This window comes from Elephas maximus, chromosome 3 (genome assembly GCF_024166365.1).
Source record: "Elephas maximus indicus isolate mEleMax1 chromosome 3, mEleMax1 primary haplotype, whole genome shotgun sequence".
Taxonomy (NCBI): Eukaryota; Metazoa; Chordata; class Mammalia; order Proboscidea; family Elephantidae; genus Elephas; species Elephas maximus.
Genome location: NC_064821.1, coordinates 185,191,413 through 185,217,955, shown reverse-complemented (window position 1 = coordinate 185,217,955; position 26,543 = coordinate 185,191,413). Strand labels below are relative to the sequence as shown.

The 26,543-nt window shown below is 45.6% G+C and overlaps 4 protein-coding genes across 6 annotated transcripts; 3 read left to right on the top strand and 1 right to left on the bottom strand.

Moving 5' to 3' along the window:
* Positions 1-703: 703 nt before the first annotated feature.
* VPS72 (vacuolar protein sorting 72 homolog) lies at positions 704-12,532 on the top strand. 2 transcript variants are annotated; one of them, XM_049880430.1, is made up of 7 exons: positions 704-924; positions 4,316-4,468; positions 4,648-4,762; positions 6,080-6,256; positions 9,843-9,987; positions 11,386-11,414; positions 12,435-12,532. In XM_049880430.1, the coding sequence occupies exons 1-7, from the start codon at positions 808-810 to the stop codon at positions 12,530-12,532; spliced, it is 834 nt and encodes a 277-aa protein (XP_049736387.1). In that variant the 5' UTR covers positions 704-807. The 2 variants fall into 2 exon arrangements, with proteins under 2 accessions (XP_049736387.1, XP_049736386.1); XM_049880429.1 differs by lacking the exons at positions 11,386-11,414; positions 12,435-12,532 and adding an exon at positions 10,328-10,872.
* On the bottom strand, positions 7,370-19,018 carry SCNM1 (sodium channel modifier 1). 2 transcript variants are annotated; one of them, XM_049880433.1, is made up of 7 exons: positions 18,830-19,018; positions 18,497-18,567; positions 18,155-18,243; positions 17,960-18,054; positions 17,751-17,839; positions 16,803-16,997; positions 7,370-7,574 (listed from the first exon to the last, which is right to left on the bottom strand). In XM_049880433.1, exons 1-7 carry the CDS (start codon positions 18,878-18,880, stop codon positions 7,508-7,510), a joined length of 657 nt encoding a protein of 218 aa, XP_049736390.1. In that variant the 5' UTR covers positions 18,881-19,018; the 3' UTR covers positions 7,370-7,507. The 2 variants fall into 2 exon arrangements, with proteins under 2 accessions (XP_049736390.1, XP_049736389.1); XM_049880432.1 differs by lacking the exon at positions 7,370-7,574 and adding an exon at positions 15,957-16,653 and having other exon boundaries at positions 18,830-19,017.
* Positions 12,486-15,977, top strand: TMOD4 (tropomodulin 4). Its single transcript, XM_049880431.1, has 9 exons — positions 12,486-12,608; positions 12,834-12,990; positions 13,272-13,388; positions 13,897-13,986; positions 14,172-14,302; positions 14,382-14,489; positions 14,881-15,024; positions 15,304-15,448; positions 15,859-15,977. Exons 1-9 carry the CDS (start codon positions 12,486-12,488, stop codon positions 15,879-15,881), a joined length of 1,038 nt encoding a protein of 345 aa, XP_049736388.1. The 3' UTR covers positions 15,882-15,977.
* A 31-nt stretch (positions 19,019-19,049) lies between the features above and the next one.
* On the top strand, positions 19,050-26,540 carry LYSMD1 (LysM domain containing 1). The gene is made up of 3 exons (XM_049880437.1): positions 19,050-20,023; positions 24,552-24,916; positions 25,317-26,540. Exons 1-3 carry the CDS (start codon positions 19,844-19,846, stop codon positions 25,453-25,455), a joined length of 684 nt encoding a protein of 227 aa, XP_049736394.1. The 5' UTR covers positions 19,050-19,843; the 3' UTR covers positions 25,456-26,540.
* The last annotated feature ends 3 nt before the right edge of the window (positions 26,541-26,543 follow it).

The window sequence follows — 26,543 nt, the reverse complement described above, 5'->3', positions numbered from 1 at the left end:
AGAGAATTGGGTTCAAGGGAGTGATGCTGGATATACATGGAGATGTGGCAGAAGTGAGATTAAAAAAGCAAGAAGAGGGTAAGTTAGGAAGGCTCTTGAATGGCACATTAATAGTAGTGATCATCTACTAAACATCTACCATGTGCGGACTAAAATTGTGCTAATCAGTTAATAAGTATATTTTTTAATCTTCACAACAGCCTTAAAAGGTATTATTAGCCCCATTTTACAGATGAGGAAATGAGATTCAAAGAGGTAAGGTCACACAGCTGGAAGACCTTAAAGCTCACATTCGAACTCAGGTTTAGTAGGCTCTAAAACTGTGCTCTTAATCACAATACTGTTCTGCCTCGAGGAGCTTAGACTCTATCCTGTGGAAGATGGAGAGCCATTGAAGGTTTTGAGCAGAAGAGTGGCAAAGTCACGTACAAGTTTTTAGAAAGTTTCTTACTAGCAGCAGAGCGGAAAACGGACTGGAGCAGGGGGACAATGACCTCTTCTAAAAGGAAACTGTTCGACTCGCAAATTCTGGACTTAACGGTAGTAAGGCTCTCAGCGCCAGGGATGGCATGCTTCCCACAGCCGAAGCCCCTGCGGGATAAGGCAGGGGTAGCAGAGGCTCTGCGCAGTAGTGGGCGGGGCTGAAGAGTAAAGAAGGCTGGAGGCCCTCGACGCTCTGCTGCTTCTGCCTGTAGACGCCCCGCTTCCGTTGCATCGGTCACACGCAGGTAGTGGTGTCAAGCGCCGAGCTCCGAGACCCGAGCTGGGTGAGGGGCCGCAGGCGGCGGCGTACTCTCGGTGCGCGGTATGAGTTTGGCTGGGGGCCGAGCCCCGCGGAAGACCGCCGGGAACCGGCTTTCTGGGCTTCTAGAGGCCGAGGAGGAAGATGAGTTCTACCAGACGACTTATGGGGGTTTCACAGAGGCAAGAGCCGGGCCCAGGTAGAGGGAGGGGAGAAAACGAAAAGAGGAGTCCTGCCAAAGAAGAAGGGAACGGGAATAGAGAGGAGTCCTGGACGCAGATACTCGAGACGGGGTGAGAGAGTCTGGGGATACACAGTGGAGTCCTAGAGAACAGAGCCCTGGACAGGGCTGAAGGGAGTCAGGGGTGGAGAGGCTCTCTGGAGGGAGACAGCAGAGTGTGGGAGAAACCTACTGTGTATTTCTCTAGCTGCATCTCTCACCCCATGCAAGGCACATCGTAGTCATTCGGTATATACTCGTTGGCCAGCTGCCTGGTTATTTAACTGACATGTAGAAAGTAATCTCTCCAAAAGATAGAGGGGCTTAGCACATTCCTTTTTTCAGGCTTCAAGTCTCACTGTAAATGTCTCCTTAGGTAACTCTTCTTTGACCTGAAAAAGTGTCCCCATTTGTTGCATTCATAGGACATATTTCAATTTGTAATTGGATTTGGTTTACTTATTTGTTTATATTTTCCTATTAGGTTGTAAGCTCTACAAGTTTAGAGATAGTCTGTTTTGCTCAACAGTATATGTCTAATGTCACTCCTTAGATTTTTATTGACCAAATCCATTTATTAAATATCATTGAGCACCCAGAGCATCCCAGGCACTGTAATAGCCTCTAAGAAAACAGAGTATTAAAAACACTGTCCTTAACATTTCATACCTGCATGGGAGAACTAGTTGGGTTAACAGGCAGTTAAAATATTGTGTGATAAGCAGTAAAATAAGAGGTAAACATAGGATGCTATGGTAACCCATGGGAGCCAGAGTTGTGGTCAGCATAGCCATCCAAGGAGAGATGATGTTTAAGCTGAAGACAGTATTAAGAGTAGACTTTGGCTGGTTGAAGAGCTGTAGGGCTGGGAGCTGGGGGAGGGGACCAATCAGTACACTGGAGGGGGTGAGGAAGAGTGTGTAAAAGCACTGAGATTCAGGTCTTGTCTGGGAACCCCCAAGTCTACCCCATTTTCCAGAGGATGAAGAAGAATAAAGATTGGAAAGGCTGGAGGAAATAGGCATGGGCCAGATCATATAGGGGGCATTGTGAGCCAAATTAAGGAGTTTTTTTCTTTAGAGTGAGACGCTTCATCCAAGTTCCATAGTCAGATTTATACTTTAGAAAGAGTACTCTGTGTGAGGGGAATAGTTTGAAGGGGACAAGACTAGAAACAAAGAAACCAGATTAGGCAGTTGCAAAAATCCAGGCAAGAGATAATAGTGGTCTAAACTGAAGTTGTGGCTGTGGGAGGGAGAAACATGGACAGGAGGATTCAAGAGAAAGTAAGGAAATAGAATCCATAGACTTAGGGACTGATTAGGAGTCATACTTACACAGCCTTAACCAAGTAGTTTAAAATAGAACTTTCTCATCCCTCCTCCAAGGCCAATTCCCCTCAGCCCATTTTCCTATTCCTGTCATTTTATGAGTAGTTATTTAATATGTACCCTTCATGCTTCCAAAAAGGATTTAAGAAGGCTTATTATATAAACAAAAAGTAGGAACAGTAAAAATAGAGACAGATCAGATAATTGTACCAGGAGCCTATGCTAAAATGGTAATAGCAGTTGATATTAAATTTAGCTATGAGCTTCTTGACAGCTAAACCCTGAATTTCTCTCTTTCTTTTTTTTTTTTAATAAGAAAGAAGCATGTAAGTACTTCCATCAAAAGAGACAAACTTACTCAGCATTAAATTCCAGGAAAAATTTATCATTCCGTTTTTTATAAAGTATATTAAGTAATAGTGGTTTTATGGGTATAAAAACATTTTCTTATCTAGTCATGCCTATTAATGACCGTCATTAAAAACCAAAAGAGTAATAGTAAACTCATGATTTAGTGAAAGCACTTCGGTTGAGCACTAAGCTAATGTGTAGTTGAACTACTACCCTCTAGTGATACGACTTAATACTGGTTAGAGCTGAGAGGATTAATGTGCTCTGAGGCCGTCTTTCACAAACTTCAGTTGGGAGGAAATGATGGTCATCACTGCAAGACTGAACTCTGGCCAGCTTGGAGTGTCACCCATCAGTGTTATTTGCTTGCTTTGGTAGCATGTGTACCAAGATTAGCCCATCAATCTGTACCACTGATTGAAGAGAGAGCCACATGTTTGAGGTGCTGCCCAGCCCAGTTGAGTTCCCTTCTCCCAAGTGCTTTTTTCTCTTCCCTTTCCGTGGTGGCTCCCACTCTAGCCCTAACCTGCATCATCTCAGGCTTAGGCTGTACTCCAAGCTCTACTTCAGCCCATCTAACCACCTCCAGAGCTTTTTGAAACACTCCTTTGTCACACTGTTTTCGCCTCTCCCAAATCTTCCACATTCCCCATTACCCATAGTAGTAGCACCCAACTGTTTGTCTCTCCCAGCACACCTGAGAAATGAGACATTTCTCTCAGTGATGTTAGTTTACCTCAACAGTGGTAATAGTGCTAGGACAAATAAGGGGAGGAAGAAGATTGAGAATCATTGGCCTGCATATTAAAGTCATGCCTGGCATATAAGCTTCTCTATAGACTGAATGCAGCTGTCTTTTCAAATCGTAAAATACTGAAGGGCAATCAGTTAATGTTGGAAGATGGTTGACTGTGCCAGATTCAAAGGCCTTCAGCTAGGAAGGCTTTTTGCCAGAGACAAACTCTCTGCTCTACTTGGGTCTAAATCCTTATTCCATAAACATGCTTTACAAATTCCTGCTTCTGTACCTTTGTTTCTGTTATTCCATCCGCTCATGATTCCTTCTTTTCTTTGGCTGTCTTAAATACTACCATTATTTTAAACCATGGCTCAAGGCCTCTTCATCCTTTAGAACCTAAAGCAGAGTTCAACAAAACTATGGCCTGCAGAACAAATCTGTCCCACCACTTGTTTCTATTTGGCCCGTTACAGAAAAAGTTTGCTGACACGTGGTCTAAAGGATTAAAGTCTATAGTGTAGACTTTCCCATACCACCAGCCCATAGCAAGCCTTCCTCTGAATCCCTGTAACATTTTATTGCCAATTGTTATTTTATGTGTTGCCTTGCATTAAAACTTTTCTTTTTATAATTATGTCCTGTCCTCCAGTAGACTGTGATCCCCCTGAAAATAGAGACCAAACCATATCCCTGTGTTCTCCAGCGCTTAACACAGTGTGATATAGGTAAAGGGCAGTCAATTATTATTAGAAGGGCGCGGTACTGGAGCCAGTGGCCATCAGTTAGGAAGGCTTCTTGCCCAACGAAATGAAGAACTGGGTTGGGAAGTAGTGTGGGCCAACCCTTAGCAGGAAAATGAAGAGATTCTGTTTCTTCTGAAGGGGCATTGATATCTCTAGTGCCAGCCAGCCCTCATTTCCCTGTCCCCTCAGGAATCAGGAGATGATGAGTATCAAGGGGACCAGTCAGACACAGAGGATGAGGTGGACTCTGACTTTGACATCGATGAAGGGGATGAACCATCCAGTGATGGAGAAGCAGAAGAGCCGAGAAGGAAGCGCCGAATAGTCACCAAGGCCTATAAGGTGCAGAAGGATTCCTGGTTTTTTTGGACCTCTCAGTTCCTGTTCTCCCCTTCATCAGGACCCAGTAGTCCCCACAGCAGTCCCATTTGCTACAATACTAGTTTTCTGTTCTTAAGATTCTAATCCTCTTCCTCCCTTTCTCTTCTCTTCTCTGGTCTCTGATGCCAATTTGTCCCTAGGAGCCTCTCAAGAGCTTGAGGCCTCGGAAGGTGAGCACCCCAGCTGGTAGCTCTCAAAAGACCCGAGAAGAGAAAGCACTGCTGCCACTAGAACTACAGGATGATGGCTCAGACAGTGAGTGGGGATTTTTGGGGGGTGGTGGGGTGAGCAGTCTTCCCACAGACTGACTTGGGGAAGAGGTAATCCTGTTTACTTCTAGGACTAGAGGACAGGTGATAGGAGGACTCAGCATCTGATAACTATCAGTACTATAAGTATGGAATTTCCTAAATGTCCCCAGGATGCTAAGTCTTATATTAAGGGTTTAGTGTCAGTATAAAAGAAGCCCTGGTGGCATAGTAGTTTATGGCTGCTAACCAAAAGGTCGGCAGTTAGAATCCACTAGGCACTCCTTGGAAACTCTATGGGGCAGTTCCACTCTGTCTTATAGGGTCGCTATGGGTCGGAATCGACTCGACGGGAACGGGTTATGGGTATCAGTATAAAAAAGAATTTTTATAGAGGATTTACAGCCCAATTTGTGAGGCAAATAAATAAATAAGTACATGTAGTCCATAGATACACATGTAAGAACAAATTAGCTAATTCTCAATTATCCATTTCTGGAATATCTGCATAAGTTTATCTCAGACTAGTTTTCTTTTGCCATTCAGATTATTTTTGGAATGCTCTTCTAAAGTTAAGAGATTACTAATTATTTTTAATACCAGTTTAAGCAAAACACAGGAGGATAAATCTTTTATCATTGAGGAAAAAATTTAAGCATTTTCAAGCTAGTAAAAATTAATATTTGAAACATCTGTTGATCTGTTCCCTTCTATTAGTATGATTAATCAAGCTGTTAGTGTAACATTTTTCAAGGGGAAGCCTCTTGACTAGTTACAAAGAGAGTGACGAACTGCAAATTTAAGTGGCTTTCTTTAAAGGAGGTGATTATGTGTCATAAAAGACAAAGGCTTAGAAACTGTTGCAGATTTGAGGAGACTAAAAAGATGAGATAACCAAATGTAACACATGATCTTAGACTGGATCCTGTACTGCAGGCAGTAAAAATGCTGTAAGGGACAATAATGGGTCAACTGACAAAATTGGAATATGGATGATAGATTTAAGTAATATATTGGTGTGAAGTTTACTGAAGTTGATAGCTGTATTCTAGTTATATAAAGAATATCCTTATTCTTAGGAAATACACACTGAAGTGTTTACAGGTAAAGAGCTACGATGTGTGCAACTTAAGGTGGTTAAAAAAAAAAAGCAAGCAAATGAGACAGAATGTTTATAGTAGGTGGTCTGGGCAAAGGGCACATGGATGTTCTTTGTACTATTCTTGCAACTTATTGTAAGTTTGAAATAATTTCCAAATAAAAAGCTTAAAAAAAAAAAAGCTCATGATTTCAAAGACTTCTTCCTATCTGATTCTCTTCTCAGGTCGGAAGTCCATGCGTCAGTCTACAGCTGAGCATACACGACAGACGTTCCTTCGGGTACAGGAAAGGCAGGGCCAGTCACGGCGGCGAAAGGGGCCCCACTATGAGCGCCCACTGACCCAGGAGGAGCTGCTTAGGGAAGCCAAGATCACAGAGGAGCTCAACCTGCGTTCACTGGGTCAGTCCGTGATTTCAGGAACAACGGGTAGTGGGGCGGAGGGCATTAAGAAAAGCTGTGAGACCTGAAACACTAGAAGAACCAGAGCAATAGAGTTTTGGGACTAGGAAATCAGGAGAAAGAAATGCGAGAGTAGGTGATTGGGAACCAGGGACTAGGCAGTTGTGAGTGCTCTGAAGAACAAGCAATATGGAGGTACTTTGGCATAAAATGAGAGTCATATAGAACTGATTTCAGATCCTGGGTCTGCTGTTCACTTGCTATAAAACTGAAGACAAATTACATAACCTACTTGTATCTTGCTTTCCTTGTTCACAAAACAAGATAACAATGCCTACCTTCAAATTCAGTAGTCCATAAGATAAATTGCTTTAAAAATTATTCTTGGAAATCTCTTCAGTTTGTGTGCTATTGGGTATACAGCTGTGGAAGAATGACCAGGGAGTTGGAGAATTCAGGAGAGTTTGTAGGCTGCTGAGGAAAGAATATTTCAAGAGTGAGTAACTTTGTTGAATTCTGTTGAGACACAGATTAAGAGAACTGAGAAGTGCCTATTGGTTTTGGTGACATAAAGGTCAGAGGTGACTTAGGAAGCACTTTTTGTGGACCCACCCATATTGAAGTGGGCTGTGAAGGGTAGAAGAAAGGATAGAAACTGTAGGAGAACCTGGGGTCAATGTAGAGTTGTTTTTGTTTGTTTTGTTGAAATATCTTTGGTGAGAAACAACTGAAAGAGTTTGAAAAAAGAAGGGATAATTAATAGTGTAGTTATGGAGAAAGTGGGAGACAGGGCTGGGAGCTAGAGCATACTTGGTGAGTTTGGCCTAAGATACACTGAGAGAAGGGAGAAAAGATGGGTGCTGATAGGTGTCGGTTTGGAAATCCAGAGCAGGACCCTGTAGTGGTTCTCATCTGATGTGTGATGTCTCCTGTCAGGTGTTGGGTGGGGTTGGAAGTTTGAGAGCGAAGTATTTCAATAGTTGTTGAGATAGGATTATCTGGCAGTGTTGGTGCACTTGTTGAGTTTGTGACAGTAAATTTTGATGATACCAGTCTACCCTGTTTTTTTAGTTACCTAGTGCTGCGATAACAAATACCACAAGTGAATGGTTTTAACAAACAGAAATTTATTTTTTCATAGTTGAGGAGGCTAGAAGTCTGAATTCAGGGTGCCGGCTACAGGGGAAGGCGCTCTCTCTCTCGGCTCCAGAGGAAGGTCCTTGTCTATAAGCTTCTACTCCTAGGCAGTCTTCACGTGGCTTGGCATCTCTCTTTCCCCATCTCTGCTTCTCTCGCTTGCTTGTTTAATCTCTTGTATCTCAAAAGAGATTGACTCAAGCCATATGCCTCATTAACATAACAAAACAACCCATTCCCAAATGGAATTATAACCTCAGGCATAGAGGTTGAAGTTAGAAATTATAGCACATATTTTGGGGGGACACAATTCAATCCATAACACCTGTTGTGTAATTGTTCTCCAGTAACACTCAGCAAGCAAAATATGGGCAGGAGTTTAGGTCATTGGCAAGAGAATGACTGAAATGATAGATTGAGGAATTGAAGCTGGATTTAAAAGGAAAGTGAAGGCTGGGGGTGGGGCCTGGTGGATAGGAAGAATGAAGAGGGGTCATGTACTAGAGGTACTGAAGTAGAGGAGCTGGGCTATCTGGCACAGTGGAGCAAACAGACCAGAAGGATAGGATGTTGTGATCAGAGCCTAGGATGTATAATTTTAACATTGCAGAGCTGGGGCACTTTTAGACAGTGACAGTCTAGGCTGTAGCTATAGCAGAATGGGAGGAACTGAAGTGTCATGGACAAGAAGATTGTTAGAGAGTGGGTGGTAAGGAAACTGGGGATGGGGTGTTGAAGGGGCTACCCATGTGGACTTTGTAGTCACCAGGGTGACTTAAGATGATAGGACTTGGGGTGGAGAGGAGGAGTGGAAACTAGTGCCAAAGTCTTCAGTGAGTGAGGGAGTGACTGTGACTAAGAGGGAGAAAGGTAACGTAGACTGTTGACAAAGGTCTCAGAAGAGAAGGGAGTTTGTAGATGGGTGGAGGAGTAGTGATCTGAAAGCTGCAGTGTGGGGCCCGTAGGACACAGGCATATCATGGGTGGGATGTGAGGGAAAAGCAGCCTCCACCAGAGGACCATGGGAGAGTGGTGGCCTTAGCAGTCACCAGTCGTCAGTTTAGACAAGTTGTGGAAGGAATGCTGAGTGAGGAGCTGGAGGGTATAGGTGAGTGTGCTGATTATAAAGCAGGAGTTGCAAAGGGTAAAGAAAGTGTTACAGAGAAGCGGGGGTCGGGGGGGGAGTTGGAGGCTGAGTTGGGGGAGAGAAAGCATTATTACCAACCAGAATTCAGGTACAAAAAACGTTAAGTCACTGGTTTATAGAGGGACTCTTGTTTTTGTCAGACTGTATGTATAGAGCATTGTGTTCATACAAACGTTTAAGAAGAACACAGAAATTTGGAGTTCATTCAGAGGAAAGGACCAGGAATATTTTGATCTATTTATTCATTAACACGTATTTATTGAGTCCTGTAATGTGCAGAGTGCTGCCTGACCCTGAGTCACAGTCACTGCCCTTAAGGAGGAGACATATGACCAACAACAAATTGCCGTAGAACAGTGTCACAGAGTGCAAGCAGCTAACATAAATAGTGTATCCAGGAGGGTTGTGGTGAATTGGAGGAGAGTGCCTGAAAGGAAGAACAGTTACTCAGCTCAGCTAGTTGTTGCAGTGTGAGAATGCAGGCCCAGGGTTGCCAGCTTTTCTTATTTTTCAAGAAGAACCAGAAAATCTCTAAATTTAAATGTAATTACCTAATTTTTAAATGTTAACAACTAATTCACATTTTTCTCTAAAACACTATATAGATCAAATATAAACACTTAAGCGAGCTGCAAGTTTGCAGCCTCTGCCATAGACTGTGATAAGGACAGTAATAGAAGCGTGTACTAGGCCCAGTGGTGGTAAAAGAAGGGAGTGGCTCAAACTATGTCTATTGAGAAATGGGTCAATGAAATGGGGGTTGGGATCAGCCAAGGGAGGACTCAGTGGAGATGGGGACACTAATTTCAACTATTTATAGGATTGTCATGTGGATTTATAGGATTGTCATGTGTCCTTTATGGCCTTAAAGGGTAAAACAATGTCATCAGCAAGTATATTTCAGCTCAACATGAGAAAGAACTGTGTAATGACTAGAGATGCCTAAAGATGTAACGAGCTGCCTGGGAGGGAGTGAGTTGATAGGGCATTTGTAGAGGAGATTCTAGTACCTCTGTGGGGGAACAAACAGGCTTATCATCAAGGAGTCCCTTCCACCTCTGATGTGCTACACTTCTGAGTGGGTGAGGAACTAATTACTTGAGATGTGAAGAGCAGAGAGGATGTCAAGAATGTCAAGCAGAAAAGTTATGAAATGGGAGGTGCTGGGGAGCTTAGGGGACTTTGGATAGTTGACTTGGATAGTGGCTAGAGCCAAGGAGATAATTAAGATCATGGAACAGGACTTAGGGGTGGGAAGAGGGGAAATGCTGACCATTCTTCATTCCTTCCTTTACCCTGAAGAGACATATGAGCGGCTTGAGGCTGACAAAAAGAAGCAGGTTCACAAGAAACGGAAGTGCCCTGGGCCCATAATCACCTATCATTCTGTGACAGTGCCGCTTGTTGGGGAGCCTGGCCCCAAGGAAGAGAATGTCGATGTAGAAGGGTGAGTGACTCTCAGGGGGAAAAGAGAGGTTCCCCTTCTCTATTCAGCTAGTATTCTCTTAGCCGCATTTCACTTGCCTTCCTCACGCAGTCCTCCATAACACTTGGTTATCTTTCAGATTCCTTCCTTTAACTCCTTATTTCTTTCTCTTCTTCCTCTTTCCTGTTTTTCCTTCCAGCTCAGCTTTCTTTTTCCCTGTCTATTACTTAATAGGTTCTCTCAGACTGTTCTCTGTCATTCCACCTCCTTTTTCTCTTTCCTGACCTCTCCTTTCTTTCTGGATTTGTTATCTTCTCTGCTCAGCTCCTTATTTGTGTTTTTCTCTGTCTTTTGCCCTCAGACTTGATCCTGCTCCCACAGCTTCTGCATTGACTTCCCATGCTGGGACTGGACCCATCATCCCCCCTGCCCGCTGCTCACGTACCTTCATCACTTTTAGTGATGATGCAACATTTGAGGAATGGTTCCCCCAAGGGCGACCTCCAAAGGTCCCTGTTCGGGAAGTCTGCCCAGTGACCCATCGCCCAGCCCTATACCGGGACCCTGTTACAGACATACCCTATGCTACTGCCCGAGCCTTCAAGATCATCCGTGAGGCCTACAAGAAGTACATCACTGCCCACGGACTCCCAACTGCCTCAGCCCTGGGCCCTGGCCCACCACCTCCTGAGCCCCTCCCTGGCCCTGGGCCCCGAGCCTTACGTCAAAAGATCGTCATCAAATGAAGAGATGTCTAATCCTTAGAAACCCCTTTCCTCCCAACTTGGGTGTCTTGACATTCCCTCTCCCCTCCTTGCTTCTCCTCTGTCATCTCTGATCTATCTTTACCCAACCTTCTTCTCGTCTATATTTCTTTCCCCCCAGTTTCTGCTGGTGTTGTGTTTTTTAATCTAATAAAATAGATTGATCACTTTTGTCTGGTATCTCCTATAGGGTTGGGATTAAAAAGTATTTGTCAATGTCTGAGTATATGCTGGTCTTTTTATTTGTTTGATATAAAGTATTTATTATGAGCTATTCTTTTTTAATTGTAGAGTTCTCCTCCAACTAGACTGTAAGTGCCTTAAAATTAGACACCAAAACAAAATCCTTATATTTACCTTTATATCCCTCAGAAAACTGTTTTGAACATAGTAAGCACCAAATAAATAGTAACCCTGATTATTACAACTCACGTCTAGGACTTGGGCTTGTATGAAGAGACGGGGAGGAGATGCCGTGTCTGTTAGTGGCCACTAGAGGCTCTCAGGGCTGGGCAGGGTATGGGGGCTGTGTATATGTGATCTCCCACTACCCCCCACCTGGCAGGAGCTAAAATAATAAAACGCTGAGCTCACTTTTCCCCCACCCTCTCCCCCGGCACTGGGCTCCTCCTGCTGCCGGACCGTGCTCCAGCAGAACAAACAGACCGACCAGCGGAAGGGGAGGTGAGAAGGGAGGTGGCCATCAGAACTGGTAGGTGGGGAAGGCAGGGGGCTTATGGGTCAGAGCCTGGTGGGAGATGGGAAAAGAATGGCTCCATTTGGGAATGGTATGGAGTGTGCCCCTGTCTCTGTCGCTCAGTGTGTTTCTGTCACTGTCCGTCCTGTCCTGTCTATGTCGTTTACGTTGTCAGTGTGTTTCACATTTTGTGGTGCTTTCATATTTAACATGGTACGTACAGCTTGTATTTGTCATATTGTAAAAGCTTGTGCAAGCTTAATCCTCTCAATGTTTTTAGAGAAACTATTCCATTTAGAAGACATTTCCCACCCATTGGGTTGGTGTCACCTTTTTGTCCAAAGCTAGGCACAAATTATGGGAACTCAGTCCTTTCTCCTGATGTCTTACCGGCCTTCCCCCAACCTGGAAGTCCCCCAGACTTTCTGAGCCCTTGCTTTCCTTAGGATTTCGGATTTTAGCAAACATAGACAGTGAACTCTTGAGCTACCCTACAACAGAAGAAGAAATGGGGGTAGGGCGAGAGAACTGTTCTCTTTTCCCCCCACAATCCTCCTTGCTTTCCTTAACTGGTTTAGGAAAAAGGCTGGGTTATGGGGAAGAGAGGAGGAATTTCTCTGAAGGTCTCTGCCCACCTTCTTCTTTCCAATAGGAACTGGGCATGGGGCCAGCTGTGTTGGCAGGACCCCCAGCAGCTGTGCTAGGGTGAGAGGCATTGACGGGCGAGGTTATAGGGGAGCGTTGCTGCCAAGATTTCTCCGTCATACAGTGGGAAGGCAAATCCAGCTTGGATGCCTGGGATCCCCATCTAAAGTGGCTGGAAGCTGGGGAAGCAAGAAGGAGGAGGTTCTGGTTTTAACTGCAAACAACCTAACCTTCCTCCAACTTCCTATCCGCAACTAACCTCCAAGGCATCCAGTTCCTTGCTCTGCCTGCTGGCTGATTTGTGTCCCTACTATATCCATGTACTTCTGCCACTGTTCAACCACTCTGCTTGTGTTCCCCAGGCTCCCAATCCTGTGTGAGCACCACACAGTGGGGAGGGGGTGGGGGCCGCCATGTCATCATATCTGAAGGAACTGGAGAAATACAGAGACATAGATGAAGATGAGATCTTGAGGACCTTGAGCCCCGAGGAGCTAGAGCAGCTGGACTGTGAGCTACAGGAAATGGACCCGGAGGTAGGGGCCTCAGTGGAGAGTCCAGACCATCCACAGGGAACCAGGGGCAGTCCCCAGGCATTTGGGAAGGGTACTGGGCCCTGGGTGGCTGAGACCAGGGCTGTCTACACAGCCTGGAGTCCCAAGAAAGCCAAGGAAAAGATATCTGGAGATATTTTAGGGAGACCTAGAGGTACGCCATGTCAAAGTAGAAGTCTAACTTACTCCCCAAAACTCATCCCTAAGAATATGCTCCTGCCAGCTGGACTGAGACAACGTGATCAGACAAAGAAGAGCCCAACAGGGCCACTGGACCGAGATGCCCTTTTGCAGTACCTGGAACAGCAGGCATTAGAGGTCAAAGAGCGTGATGACTTGGTGCCCTTCACAGGCGAGAAGAAGGGTATGGGGACCCCACTATCCATGCGTCTCAGAACCCAAATGGCTGTCTCTCACATGTCCCTGCTCCAGCTTTCCTCTCACCTTCCAGCTCTGATCCTGCACGCCAGGCTTGCACTCTTTAGTTCTTATAAGAGATCAAGGGACCCAGGGCTTGTAATTCCTGAGCTTGTAGAAGACTCAGACTCTGCAGTGTGCCCTAGTGACCCAGCATTCCACCTCCCAGAGAAGGAAAGGAAGCTGGAGGCCAAAACCCTCTGCCTAAACCCTCCATCTCCTCATCAGGGAAACCTTATATTCAGCCCAAGAGGGAAATCCCAGCACAGGAGCAGATCACCCTGGAGCCTGAGCTGGAGGAGGCACTGGCCCATGCCACAGATGCTGAAATGTGTGATATTGCAGGTGGGCAGCTGTGGGAAGTTGAGGGGGACAGGAAAAGCAGGTGCAGAGAGACCCTAGCTATGGCATAGGGCTGGTGGGGAAGGCCCTGAACCTGGTCACAGAGGTCTGAGAAAGCCTCAAAGGCAGTGGTTTTTTTTAATTTTTCTTTCTTATTTCCTTACCTACTCATTCATTCATTCATTTTTTTCAGTACTGTTAACACCTCAAGGGCAATGTTACAGGGATTATAAAAGCAAATAAAAGTGGAGCTATTCTAGGTGAAATCAGGAAGGAGTCACCCTCTAGTGGCTCCTTAGGGACTTCACTTAGCCCTATCTGAATGTTTTAAAAACCACTGCCTTGGGCAGTTTATGGAAGGGACTCCTGGGGGCCTTGGGAGGGTGGGAAACCTCTTTAGAGGAGTAGAGAGGTCAGGCTTTAAAGATGCGGTGGCAGATTTAGAATGAGGTGGATGCTTGAACAGGTCCCTTCTCACTCCTTGTGCCCCTCCTGCTTACCCTCTCTCCAGCAATTCTGGGCATGTACACACTGATGAGCAACAAGCAATACTATGATGCCATCTGCAGCGGAGAAATCTGCAACACCGAAGGCATTAGCAGTGAGTGTGTTTGGGGAGTGTGACCCCAAGGCTTTTGGCAGGTAGTCCTACAGTCTGAGCAAAGGTAGTAAAGGGTGAAGCACGTGAACCAGGGAGAGGACGTGAGTGCAGGCGTGGTAAGAGAACCAATGGGGAGGAGACTGGGGGGGACATGCTGGGGTTCCTTTCCCACCCTCACCCACCAGGTGTGGTGCAGCCTGACAAGTATAAGCCAGTGCCAGATGAGCCCCCAAATCCAACAAACATAGAGGAGATACTAAAGAGGGTTCGAAGCAATGACAAGGAGCTGGAGGAGGTGAACCTCAATAATATACAGGTATTTGACTCCCTCCAAACAATAACTGCTGACATATCCCAGCTCCTTAGCCCACTATCTCCTATTCCCCTACTGACAGGACATCCCAGCACCCATGCTAACTGAGCTGTGTGCAGCAATGAAGACAAATACCTACGTCCGGAGCTTCAGTCTGGTGGCTACAAGAAGTGGTGACCCTATCGCCAATGTAAGGCTAGTTGACATCCCCAAGCCTCTCCCTGTACTCTGACATGCACCCTGGCAGGGCTGTCATAAAGGGTCATGCTGAAGGGTGTATTCCCATCGTGCTCTTTTAGGGCTGCCTGGATGGAGACTCCTATCCTCAGTCCTACAACTCACAACTTTGCAACCCTCAGATCTTCCTCCCAGAGGGCCACAGCCCTCTGTAACACTCCCACCACCACACACTTCATTCACCTGCTTTCCCTAATACCCACCATTCCTTCTGCTCCCCTCTAGCCCCACTTACAGCTCCTCAAGGACTCAAAGAGCTATGTTTCCCTCTCACTCCTGTTCTTTCTCTCTTCAGTCATCTGTGAAACATCTCCCTAATCCTAACCCAAATCCCTACTACCCAGGCAGTGGCTGACATGTTGCGTGAAAATCGTAGCCTCCAGAGCCTCAACATCGAATCCAACTTCATTAGCAGCACAGGGCTCATGGCTGTGCTGAGGGCAGTTCGGGAAAATGCCACACTCACTGAGCTCCGTGTAGACAACCAGGTCAGCACTCCCTTCCTCCGTCTTTGCATTCGGCTAACACCCACTGAGCCCCCTTCCTGAACCAGCCACTGGGACAGCTACCTCACTTAGTATTTAATCTTGTTTGAATTCTCCTCTATGTCACTGTCTCTATGAGGGGTCCAAGTCAGCACCTTCATCACCCAATATGGAGAAACAAGCCCCGTTGACCTCCCAAAGGGGTCCGTGGTCTGGGATGGTAAATAGCCCAGAGAAAGTAGCTGATAGCTTCTGCCTCTCCCCTCTGCCCCCGCCCCCCAGCGCCAGTGGCCTGGTGATGCAGTGGAGATGGAGATGGCCACTGTGCTAGAGCAGTGTCCCTCCATCGTCCGCTTCGGCTACCACTTCACACAGCAGGGGCCACGAGCTCGGGCAGCCCAAGCCATGACCCGGAATAATGAACTACGTGAGTGACTGCAGACATGGTGTGTGGGGGAGAGGGCCAAGAGGTGCAGAAGCTGGAGGAGCCTCCCGAATGCAGGCTTAGTGACTAACAGCCTCGGTGCTGCCAAAGGGACGTTCAGATGAGAAGTTCAAATCCTATGAGTGATTAGGAAGTAGATATAAAAGTCCCTCTGCCCCAAACATATACCAGTGGAGAGGTAGAAAGGAAGCTAGAGATAGCTGCTTGGAGACATGGTATTTTTTTTTATCTGTAGTGTGGTTTCTTATTTTGTGTTCTTAATGCGGTGTGGGCCTGTCAGGTGACTTAAGACACTACTTCTTTATCAGTCTGTCCAAGGGCCTAGAAGAGGAGAAGAGTGCCTTTGCAGGAGGATGGAACAAAGACTTGTGTTTCCTTTCCCTCCTTTACAGGTCGCCAGCAAAAGAAGAGATAACACTGCCTTTTCATTTACCAACTAGAGCTGGGAGCCCTGGACACTTAAATCCTTATCTATCCCCCTTCCTGTAAATAAAGGCCCTTCTGTCCACTCTGCCTGCCTTGGGCTTTGGGGTAGGAATCTTGGCAATAGGCCCCAAGGGTTACTGCCAGTTCACCAGGGGATTATTTATACTCTGGGGATCAGCAGGCAGGGAGGTTCAGGTTACCAGGGGAAGGTGGGGGAGCTCCCTCCCTTGGTGTTCCCTATAACTCTGCCAGTGCCTTTGGTCTATTCTACTTTCATAGGGTACCTAGCCTCAGCTCTGTTTCGAGATGTGGCTGGGTCCCCCCCAAGGGCCTACCCAGAGCCTTCATGCCATCTGAAGGGGGAAAGGACTTTCAGTGGAGGTGGGGAAGGAAGTAGACAACATGAAGGGCAAAGACCTGCTTCTGACAGACTTATTAATAGGGCACTGAGCTGCATGCAGCTGACGCTTGGCATGACGTTGGTAGAAGGTGGGGAGGGGTTAGAATTATGGGGTGCTGTGTACCTTGTAAGGAAGGAGTGTCTAACCTGAGAACGAACAGATTTCATATCCTGAGATGGGACAATGAACCAGACTTGAGGAAAGTTAGGCTCCCAGCACCTGTTGTAGTTTATTTGTGAACTGAATGGGGAAAGAGGGTATCAGTCCAAGGGGAGATCAGGGGGTTCCTCCTCATCAGAGTCAAACTCAACATTTTCATCTTTCACCCATCGACCCTGTCCATCTGGGATCCATCCAGAGCTGGAAACATCAGAGTAAACAGAACTGGTCAGAATGAGGATAGGAGGTTTATTAAGAAGTTAGTAGGGATGAGAAAAAAACTCAGTAGGTTTGAAAAAAAGGCCAGAGAGAAAAGAGCAAATGCGAGGGAAGTGATTCGGCATACTTACCTTCGAAGAGTGAGGTAACGATCCAGGGCTTGTCTTCTCGTGGGGCTCATGGGTACAGGGGCTGGGACAGTTGCTGATTTCTTGGCCTGTGGACCTGTTTCAGGCTCAGATTCCCTGCTGATCTTCCGACTTTGGAGTTCAGCCTCTGCAGGTGGCAAACGGGAATGGACGACGGAGGGACCAGGGGCTTCTGGTCTGGGTGGAGAAGGATTGAAGTCTGTAAAAGTGGTAAAGGAAAGGGCCAGCTCTCCTGTGACTCCCAACCCCTTAATGCAGCGTTTTCTAAACCATGTTCCTCAAGCTATTAATGAGAATTGTGCATAAAAAGGATTTTGAAGTCAAATGAATTTGGGAAAGCCTAGGTTAAACAAAATTTTTAAAGGTTTTTTTTTTAATTTCAAGACTTTGTAGAGCCCTTAAATATGCTAATATCACTATGCTTAAAGTAGAATTACAAAGCGCCATATCCCAAACTTTATTTGAAATCACGAAAAAATTTTTTTTTCCTGGAATACCAATTAGCATCTTCAGAACATAGTATTCCTCAGGATACGATTGGGAAGACAATAATTTTAGAGCCATCTATCTCCCACTGTCCCTCCCTACTGATTCCCATACTAGTAGTTCTTTTCCACCCACTGTCTCCATCTTTTTATGTCCCTAACCAATGTGAAAGACCTTTCACTGTTATTCCCCTATTCTTAATTCCTCCTAATACAGCAACGTGCCGTGAGGAAAGAATAGCCTTCTAAACAAATGGTGCTGGGACAACTGGGTAATCCTCATGTAAAAGAATGAAGTTGGACACCCCCCGCCACCTCATACTGTGTACAAAAATTAACTCAAGATGGATCAGGGACAAATTTAAGAGCTAATACAGTAATGCTATCCTTTCCCTATTTCCCATGCTCAAGTCATATTTTTCTCTGGCTTTCCCATCCCACAGACCTGTACTTCCGGCGGCAGCAACTGTTATAGTGGGGAGCTCTGTGTAGAGCACTCTGAGTGATAAATCGAGTCTGGGCCAGCAGAGGAGCCTGGTATGGGGATAGGGGAAAAGAATCAGAGCCATGAGAGCTAGAGAGAAGCCAAAGCCCTTCAAGCCTGGGGTGTGCAGCAGGGTCTTGTCTGGGACACACCTTTCCCGCTCTGATTACCTCAGCTTTGTTCTCCTCCCTCAGTTCATTCTGCTGTCTTGGATTCTGCTCCATTCCCTTTCCTGGCTGCTTCTTGCCATAAAAACGCTGCAAGCCTGAGGAGTAGGGGGGAGGGAATTAAAAGCAAAGCGCTAAGACTGGTCTGCAGAGGTTTCAAGGGTTTACACTCTATCCCATGCACTCTTTTAAACTTACTGGACAGATGTTTCTTCCCTGCACGATGGGCAGTCAGCATGGCCAGGGTGTCCAATACAGGCCGGTGAGGGCAGATGGCACAAGCAAAGCTGAGGAGGGGTAAAGAAGACAGTTGGTACAGGGGTAGGAGTGGGAGGTCTGCTGTAGGTTCCATCCTGTCCTAGTAGTCCTTTCCAAAGCCCTACTCCCAGTTCTAACCTCCACCGCCCACATCCCTGTCTCTTCCAGTCTCTCACTCTCTGCCAAAGAATTTTAGATACTCCAGAACTCCCCCATAATAACAAAAGCTTATTGAGCCTCCAACCGCAGAACTCTCAGGCTTGAATCCTTCCTCGCCCTCACCGTCCATCCCGTAGCATCAGCGCCTCATCCTCTGGGATATAACTGGCCAGCAAGTCCCCGACTCTTCGTTTCTGGAGGGAGTAAGGGAACAAATCCGAACGGAATAAGCGGGACAGGAGGCAGAGATGGAAGGGAAAAATGATAGAGACGAGGCATCAAAGGGAATAAGGTCCATTGGAAACAAGCGATCATAGGGCGAAGAAGAGGTCTAGGAGCCTGACTCCCTCTCGCCCCTCATCCCTCCGAGCTGTTTCCAGAGCAACGAAACAAAGCTCTTTCAGAGTTTTCAGAGGGTGGCTGAAGCTGCTCCAGACCCTCTACTTTCGCGCTTACTTTGAGTACATTGAGTTGACTCCAATCGTCTCCTTCTCTCTTGAAAGACATCGCGACTGTCAGCCTCAGAAGCAACAAATTCGCGGTACCAAATTTTTCACTCCCTTCAGGCCACCGTAGCGGTAGAGGGGTGTCTCCTCGCCCTCTGCCTGTCTTTTCCGGTTGGCCTCGTTACTTCCGGGGTGTGCTTCCCCGCATGCATTGCGCGATTCTGAAAACACTGTTCTTGCGCAAAGGGGACTGCTTTTCCTATGGTGCCCTGCGACCCCGCCGGCGCGAAGCCTCTTGGGAAATGAAGTCTTTTCTCAAAGAACTTGTCGCCCGGCTGGAAGCAGGCCCTTGAATCTCGGCAGATTCGAAGCATTTGAAGAGACAAGAACCTATATGTGGAGCTGATGCTTGAACCCGAATTTAAGACCGATCTGATGCGGAGTAGGTCCTTAAGGATCGATGAGTGGATAGTGGACTACAAACTCTCCAACCACCCGCTCTTCATCTGCGACGTCAGCTCACCTAGGGTGGGCCCGGCTCGTTCCAGACCCTAGGGGATCAACCCCGGGACGGGGCGGAGCTGGGGCGAAGGGGGGTCGGGAGCCCGGGCTGCCCGGCTGTGGAGCAAACTGAGGAAAGGGTGTTGAGGAAGGTACCTAGAGTTCCAAGGTCAAAGGTCAGTGTAGCGAGGAGTTGTGGGGTTCCAAAGGGAGACTTTGGTAGAGACTGAATACCCAGGGGACCAGATTTGTGGAAAAGGGACTTGGAGGGAGAAAAAGCGAGGGCAGATAATATCTGTCTAGAATATCCTAGGTCCCTAGGGGAGGGAGGGGAGGAGTGACGGGGGCGGGTGGAGGTTCGGGGAGTGAAGAGGAGCTGAGGTCGGGGCGGGGGGAAGGGAAGATTTAGGAGAGAAGGGGAAGGATCTCCCTGGATATCCATTCCCAGACGCCGGCCCGTCACTGTCCATCACTTAGCCGGTCCTCCCTCAGTCGCAACCGGAGCTGTCAGCAGGGTGAGGAGATGGCTTCTCCCTCTAGACAGCCCCCCCTCGGGGGATCAGGACTGCTTCAAGGGAGCCGGGCTCGTTCTTATGGAAGCCTGGTGCAGTCCGTCTGCTCCCCAGTGAGGGAAAGACGCCTGGAGCATAAACTGGAACCTGGAGACACTCTGGCTGGACTAGCACTCAAATACGGGGTGACGGTGAGTCTTCCAAGACTAGGGTGCTGACAACCAGTTAGGAGAGAATGTCCTGAATGCAGTGACCCCTCTAAGTAACTTTTCCAGGATTTTTCCTAATTGGGGCTGTGTCTGTTCTGGCTTTAATCTGTTTGTTTGTTTTCCCTTGTCAGTGTTGCTCTCTCTGGTTGGGGCAAATCCTGCCCCACTACCTTAAAGGAGAGGAGCAGCTACTACTTTATTGAAGCCTACTCTATGCCAGATAATATACTAGCTGCTTTACATGTATCATCCCATTTGATCCTCACATCCCCTCTCAAGTATACAATTATTGTTCCCTTCTTGCAGATAAAGAAACAGAAACATGGATTAATCTGTTAACCAGTTTTACCAAAATGAAATAGCTAATGAGTGTCTGAGTTGGAATTCAAACATCTGTCAGACTCTAAAGACTGTACTACTATTAACTACATGGAAACTTTATAATTGATAATGATAAAACATTTACAGCAAATAATGGAGAGCTGGTTTTTAGTTCTAAGTTCCTGGTGTGCCTATCTCTTCTTGTCCTTTCCTTTCTCAGTGCTTTGCCTTCTTGCCAGTAAGGTGGCTTTTCTTGGTAAGGAACAGGTTCTCTTTACAGCAAGTATGTGTAGGGTGTATTTGATAGGTGTAACAATATATTGCGTTAAAGTTGGCGAGTGTTTTTCCATATCCTGTTCATTCAATTTCACACAAACAAATGTTGAATTTAGCCAACATTTGCATGCTTGCTCTGTTTAAAGCAGTATGGTAACCATCTTGGACATAGAAACAAATAAAATGTGTGGCTGCTGCCTTCATGTAATTTACAGTCTGGTGAGAAATTTCCTGGGACAAAAATAATGATAGTAGGTGGCAGAATGTGTTGAATTTGTAGTGATATTAACAAAGGATGGGAAGTTAGAAATGGAGATTAATTTTTACTTGGAAGGGACAGAGGTGAACATCAGTGCAGGTTCTGAGGCAGCCGTCACTGTGGTCCTTGGAAGACTTAGAAACTTCTTCTGTGCTTCTCTCTACGATTTGTGGAATACTGTTATTTGCATAGGTTTTTGTCTTCTCAACAGCCTATACTCTCCTTAAAGGAACCGTGGTGACGCAATGGTTAAGTGCTGAGCTGCTAACCAAATGTCTTCGGTTAGAACATACCTGTGGCTCCCCGGGGAAAAAAGACCTGGCGATCGGCTCCCATAAAGATTACAGCCTAGGAAACCATATGGGGCAGTTCCACTCTGTCCTATAGGGTCTCGATGAGTTGGAATCAGCTTGATGGCACACAACAACAACATCCTTTCTTTAAGGATAGAAACTATTTCCTGTCAATAATTATATTCTTAAAGTCTGGTATAGTCCCCACCACATAGCAACTTAATAGATGTTTTTCGAATGAATGAGTATGGCTAAGATTTCCACACGTAGAGACTGGAAGTATAGGAAAGAGTACATTTCAAGTACAGGGAATGGCCTAAGCAAAAGAAGTGGGTGTGAAAGTACAGGGCAGCCCCTGGGGCTCAGCAGGGTCTCAGAAGCTTTGCAAACAAGGAAACTGGGCTACCAGTGAATCAACAAGTACTTTCTGAGGCTTTTTTTTTTTTTTTTTTTGCTCTGTACAGACAAGCTCTGTCGTCTAGTGAAGAAGAGTCCTAGGTTCTAATCCCATGCTGCTGCTTACTGAGTAACTTTAAGTCACTTCCCCTCTCTGGAACCTCAGTTTCCTCACCATTTGTAAAATGAGGAAAATGTATTAAATAATGATAATTATCAGAGTTATTATCTACTTATCATTTAAGGAACACTTGCTATGTGGAAAGCTTTGTATATGTGTTACCTCATATTATCGTCATAAGACTCAATGAGGTAGGTGTACCTATTCTCATTTAAAGATGAAGAAATTGAGACCTAGGGAGATAACTTTACATAGATTATACAACTAGTAAAATTGATAGAGCTAGGATTCAGACCAGGTTTTCTCATTCTAAAACCTTCACTTTTAATTGCTAACTGGTGGCACAGTGGTTAACAGCTCAGCTGCTAACCAAAAGGTCGATGGTTCAGCCACTCCCCTTTAAGAGAAAGATCAGGCAGTCTGTTTCCGTACAGATTACAGCCTTGGAAGCACTATGGGGGAGTTCTACTCTGTCGTATAGGGTCACTATGAGTTGGAATCGACTCGACAGCAATGGGTTTGGTTTTTTTAGTTCTATTATACTATCTAGATTCGAAGGGCCTTTCTAGCTGTAAAGACTGTGGCTCCATGGTCCTTTGACCTTGGTCACATTGCTTTTAAAAGTAGGATTATGTCTCCTCATATGGTGCTTCCAGGAATAATAAAAGAAACAGAAACTTCATATATTAACTCATAACATCTTGAAGCTGGAAGGGACCTAGGATATTATCCCAGCAAAATAAAATCAATAGCATAGAAGCACTTGGCAAAGCAAAAGTATAAAAGTAACAAGCCAATGTTAACTTTTTTTATTGTTCAGATTAATCTGATTTCATTTTTAAACATATTATAACAGTCTAAGAATTTAGTAGTCAAGTTGAGACCTAGGGACCTAGGTCTTGCCACAGAGTAGAAACATCTTTGATATTTGACCAATGTGGCTTTCCAAGCTGATGCCAATACAGGATGAATTTTTAGTAAAACTGGCAACCTGGCTCTCGTATAGTAAAATACTGACGCCCTATGTTTATGGTTCCTGTATTTTATTATTTATTCATAATGCATTAATGACCCCCATTAACATGAAACATTGTGGGTTGCTGAATAGTGCCTTGGGGATACAAGACAGCAAGTTGCCGTCTCTTTCCTTAAAGGACTCACAGGGTAGTAGGAAAGACAAACATGCAAAGAAGAGAATAACAGTGTAATAGAGTAGGTGTTATTTGGGCAATATCTACAGATGCTTTGGCAGCCCGGTGGGGGAAAGATGTGGCAGTCTGCTTCCGTAAAGGTTACAGCCTTGGAAGCCCTATGGGGCAGTTCTACTCTGTCCTATAGGATCGCTGTGAGTTGGAATCAACTCGAAGGCAGTGGGTTTTTGGGAGCCCTGATAAGGTAACACAAAGGGAGGGATGTAGATGAGTGCAAGCTTTCCAAGCCCAGAAAGAGCTAGTGGGGAGGCATTTCAGGCAGAAGGAATAGCATGGATAAAGACACAGAAGTGTGAAAGAGCATGGAACATTCAAAGAAAACAAAAAAGTTTGGAAGGGCAAAATGTATAGGTGGCAGAAGGGGAGAGATGAAGCTAGACATTTCCTATTGGGGGCTAAATTGAGAAAGCCCTTGAATGCTAATTTGGATTTTATCTTTTGATTGGGGAGGGGGAGAGCTATAGGAGTTTATAAACTGGGCAGATTTATTTATCTTTTTAAGAAAGATAGATGTCAACCGGGTAGAGGATAGGTAGAAATGGAGGGAGAAAAACCAGTTAAAAAACTGTTCAATAACCCAGATAAGAAATACTAAGGGTCTGTTCTAAAGCAATGGCAGGAGATATAAAGATAAGACCAGATGTGAGACAGATTTTTGAAGCACTTTTGTTGACCAGATGGATATGGATAGTGCAAGGAAAGTATGAGTTAAGGATGACATTGATATTTCTATCTTGGGAGGCCAGATAGATACATGGTGATGCCAGTGACTATGTTCATTATTTGGTAAATAGGCACTAGATAAATATTTGATCGATGAGATTTACTAATATTATACTGAGAAAAGCATTCCCCGAAGGAATAGAAAGGCTCAGGATTCTAGTTCTAGCTCTGTCATTAGCTTGCTAAGTAATCTTAGGCCGGTGACTTCACCTCTGAGCCTCAGTTCCTTCGCCTTTAATAACAGCAGTTCTCAAGTGAGGTCTGGGGACCCCTAGGGGTCCTTGAGACTTTTTTCAGGGGCCCACAAGGTCAAAATGATTTTCATACTAATAATAATAAGTCAGTATTTGGCCTTTTCATTCTCATTCTCTCATGACTGTATAGTAGAGTTTTCCACGGACTGCATGACGGGCGATACTGCACCAGATTGAAAGTAGGTGCAGATCGGCAAGTCCAATTGTCTCCTACTAAGTCGGACATTAAGGTGATTGGCAAAATGTAAAACAGTACCTCTCTTCTCACTGTATTTTTTTGTTTTGTTTTGGAAAATGTTGGGGTTTTTTGTTTTAATATTTTTGTTAACATGTAATGGGTTTGTTATTTTTAAATCAATGCTTTTAAAAAATTTTCTCAGTTTTAATTTATAATACATTCAATATTGACAGCTTTTACCCACATAAACAAAAGCTCTTTGAGATCCTCAATAATTTTTTAAAATGTAAAGGGGTCCTGAGATCAAAAAGTATGAAAACTGCTGGTCTATAAAATGATGTCAGCTGTTTGTACTTTGGCATGGTTGTTACAGGGTCAGGTAAGACTGTACAATCACTTTTTAAAATGCATGAAATGCTATAGAAATGTAGGGTTAATTGTTATTGCTGTTATTAATTTTGGTGACTTTTCTTTTAAGATGGAGCAGATTAAGCGTGCAAACCGCCTTTATACTAATGACTCCATCTTCCTGAAGAAAACCCTCTACATCCCCATCCTGACAGAGCCCAGAGACCTGTTCAATGGTTTGGATTCTGAAGAAGAGAAAGACGAAGAGGAAGAGGTACAGCCACGTAAGGATGAAGTTAGGCCACGCTCAGCTGAGAGGAAAAAGCAAGAGACAGGTTCGAGACGTGCCAATGGTGAAATCCTCCCCACACCTGGCCAGGAACCCCCCATGCCCATCCACGACCTCACGGCCTCTGACTTCCTTAAGAAGCTTGATTCACAGATTAGTCTGTCAAAGAAGGCTGCTGCCCAGAAGCTGAAAAAAGGGGAAAGCGGGTGAGTCTTGAATGGTTCCTTATAAGCCCCTCCATGAATCTCTCCATCCTTCCAGCCTTACCTAAACCTCACACACAAGCAAGCAAAGTACCAGCAGAAGCAAGGGGATACCTTTTCTCCAGGTAGCCCCAAGACAATGTGCAGAGCCAGTGGCTGCTGGAATGGGTAGAGGCGGTGGGAAACTGAATTCTATATTCTCGCTGGAGTACAACTTACTGCTCTGATGATCCATGAAGGAGCACTAGGGTTAGGATTTATTCAGAGGGTGTTAAGAAGCCATCTTAGAGCAACCAGCTTATGTATTGGAGGAGAAGGTTAGCTTCCCATGTGCCTCTCCATTTGAGCCAACATCAGGTTCTTCCCTTGATTTGTCACTCTTTCCCCTTCTCCTCACCTGCAGGGTGCCTGGGGAGGATGCAGGTCCCCACCTGAGCTCCCCTCGGATGCAGCAACGAGCGGTCCTAGGTCCTGTGCCGCTGACACGGACCTCAAGGACCCAGACACTACGGGACCAGGAAGATGAAATCTTCAAACTCTGATGTCCCCAGAACTGACTGAGAGAAGCAAGATGTTGAAGGAACAACTTGAGGGGGAGAGGAGCCTGAGGTGAGGCTCAAGAACACAGCTTCCCAGCCTACCTCCCTCCACTCCTGCCATCTTCCATGTCCACCCAAGGGTTTCCTCGGCCTGAGGAAGTTTTATTACAACAGTAGGGGATGGGAAATAGACCTCTTCTCAGTTTTTTGGCTGAATCTAGAGTTGCCCTTCAGATGTAAAAGGCTCTTTTTACATCCCTGCTGCCTTTACTGTCCCTTCACCATTCCTTGGCCTTAGAGCAGGGAAGCAGGGAATCTCCCAGCCCCCGACTTCCTCCCTTTCCCCAGCTATGTATCTAATTTATTTGGTGCTATATTGAAGTAATATTTATTTGCTTTATTTCCTTCCTACTATTAGTCAAAAAATGGGATTTCTATAGCCGCTGGATGGAAAGGAGAACCCAGGAACAGTGAGCTAGTGTCTGCTGGTTCCCCATCTCCTTAGCCAAGTGGAGTGGGGCAGTCAGTGATCTAGTCCTGCTGCAGGGAATGAGAAACTGTGCTGGCCCTTTCTCTCAGTCAGAAAGTTAAGGATTTGGGCTCAGCTTTGACTAACTAGTCCCCCATAACTCCTAACTCTTGCTCTGAGGAAAAGCAGCACTATAAGATTCTGAACTTTCCATCCCACCAGTTCACCCCTGTGACCTGCATCTCTACGCAGCCTGTGGTGGGGCTAAGGGGATGGAAGAAGGATTGTGTTAGGGTTTGAAGAGGAGGATAGACCCTTCTGTTGTGGGGATCCCTTTGTTACACCCCGTCACCCCCCAAAAAGCCTATCTGTCTATGCCTTGCTCCTCACTGTATATTTATTTGCAATTTGTAGCACTGATCTGCGGTACCGTTTTTTTTGTTTTAGTTTCTTAAACGGAAGAAGTAGGTAAGGCAGCCTCATTGATACTAGAAATAAGCCTCAGTCTCCTGTATGGAAATGGTGAGAGGTGAGATAAGTGGTGTTTATTTCCCACCTTTCTTCTGTGATGATCACAAGGTGTGAGAAGCTGGAGAGATTAAACATTGAGTCCTGTGCATGT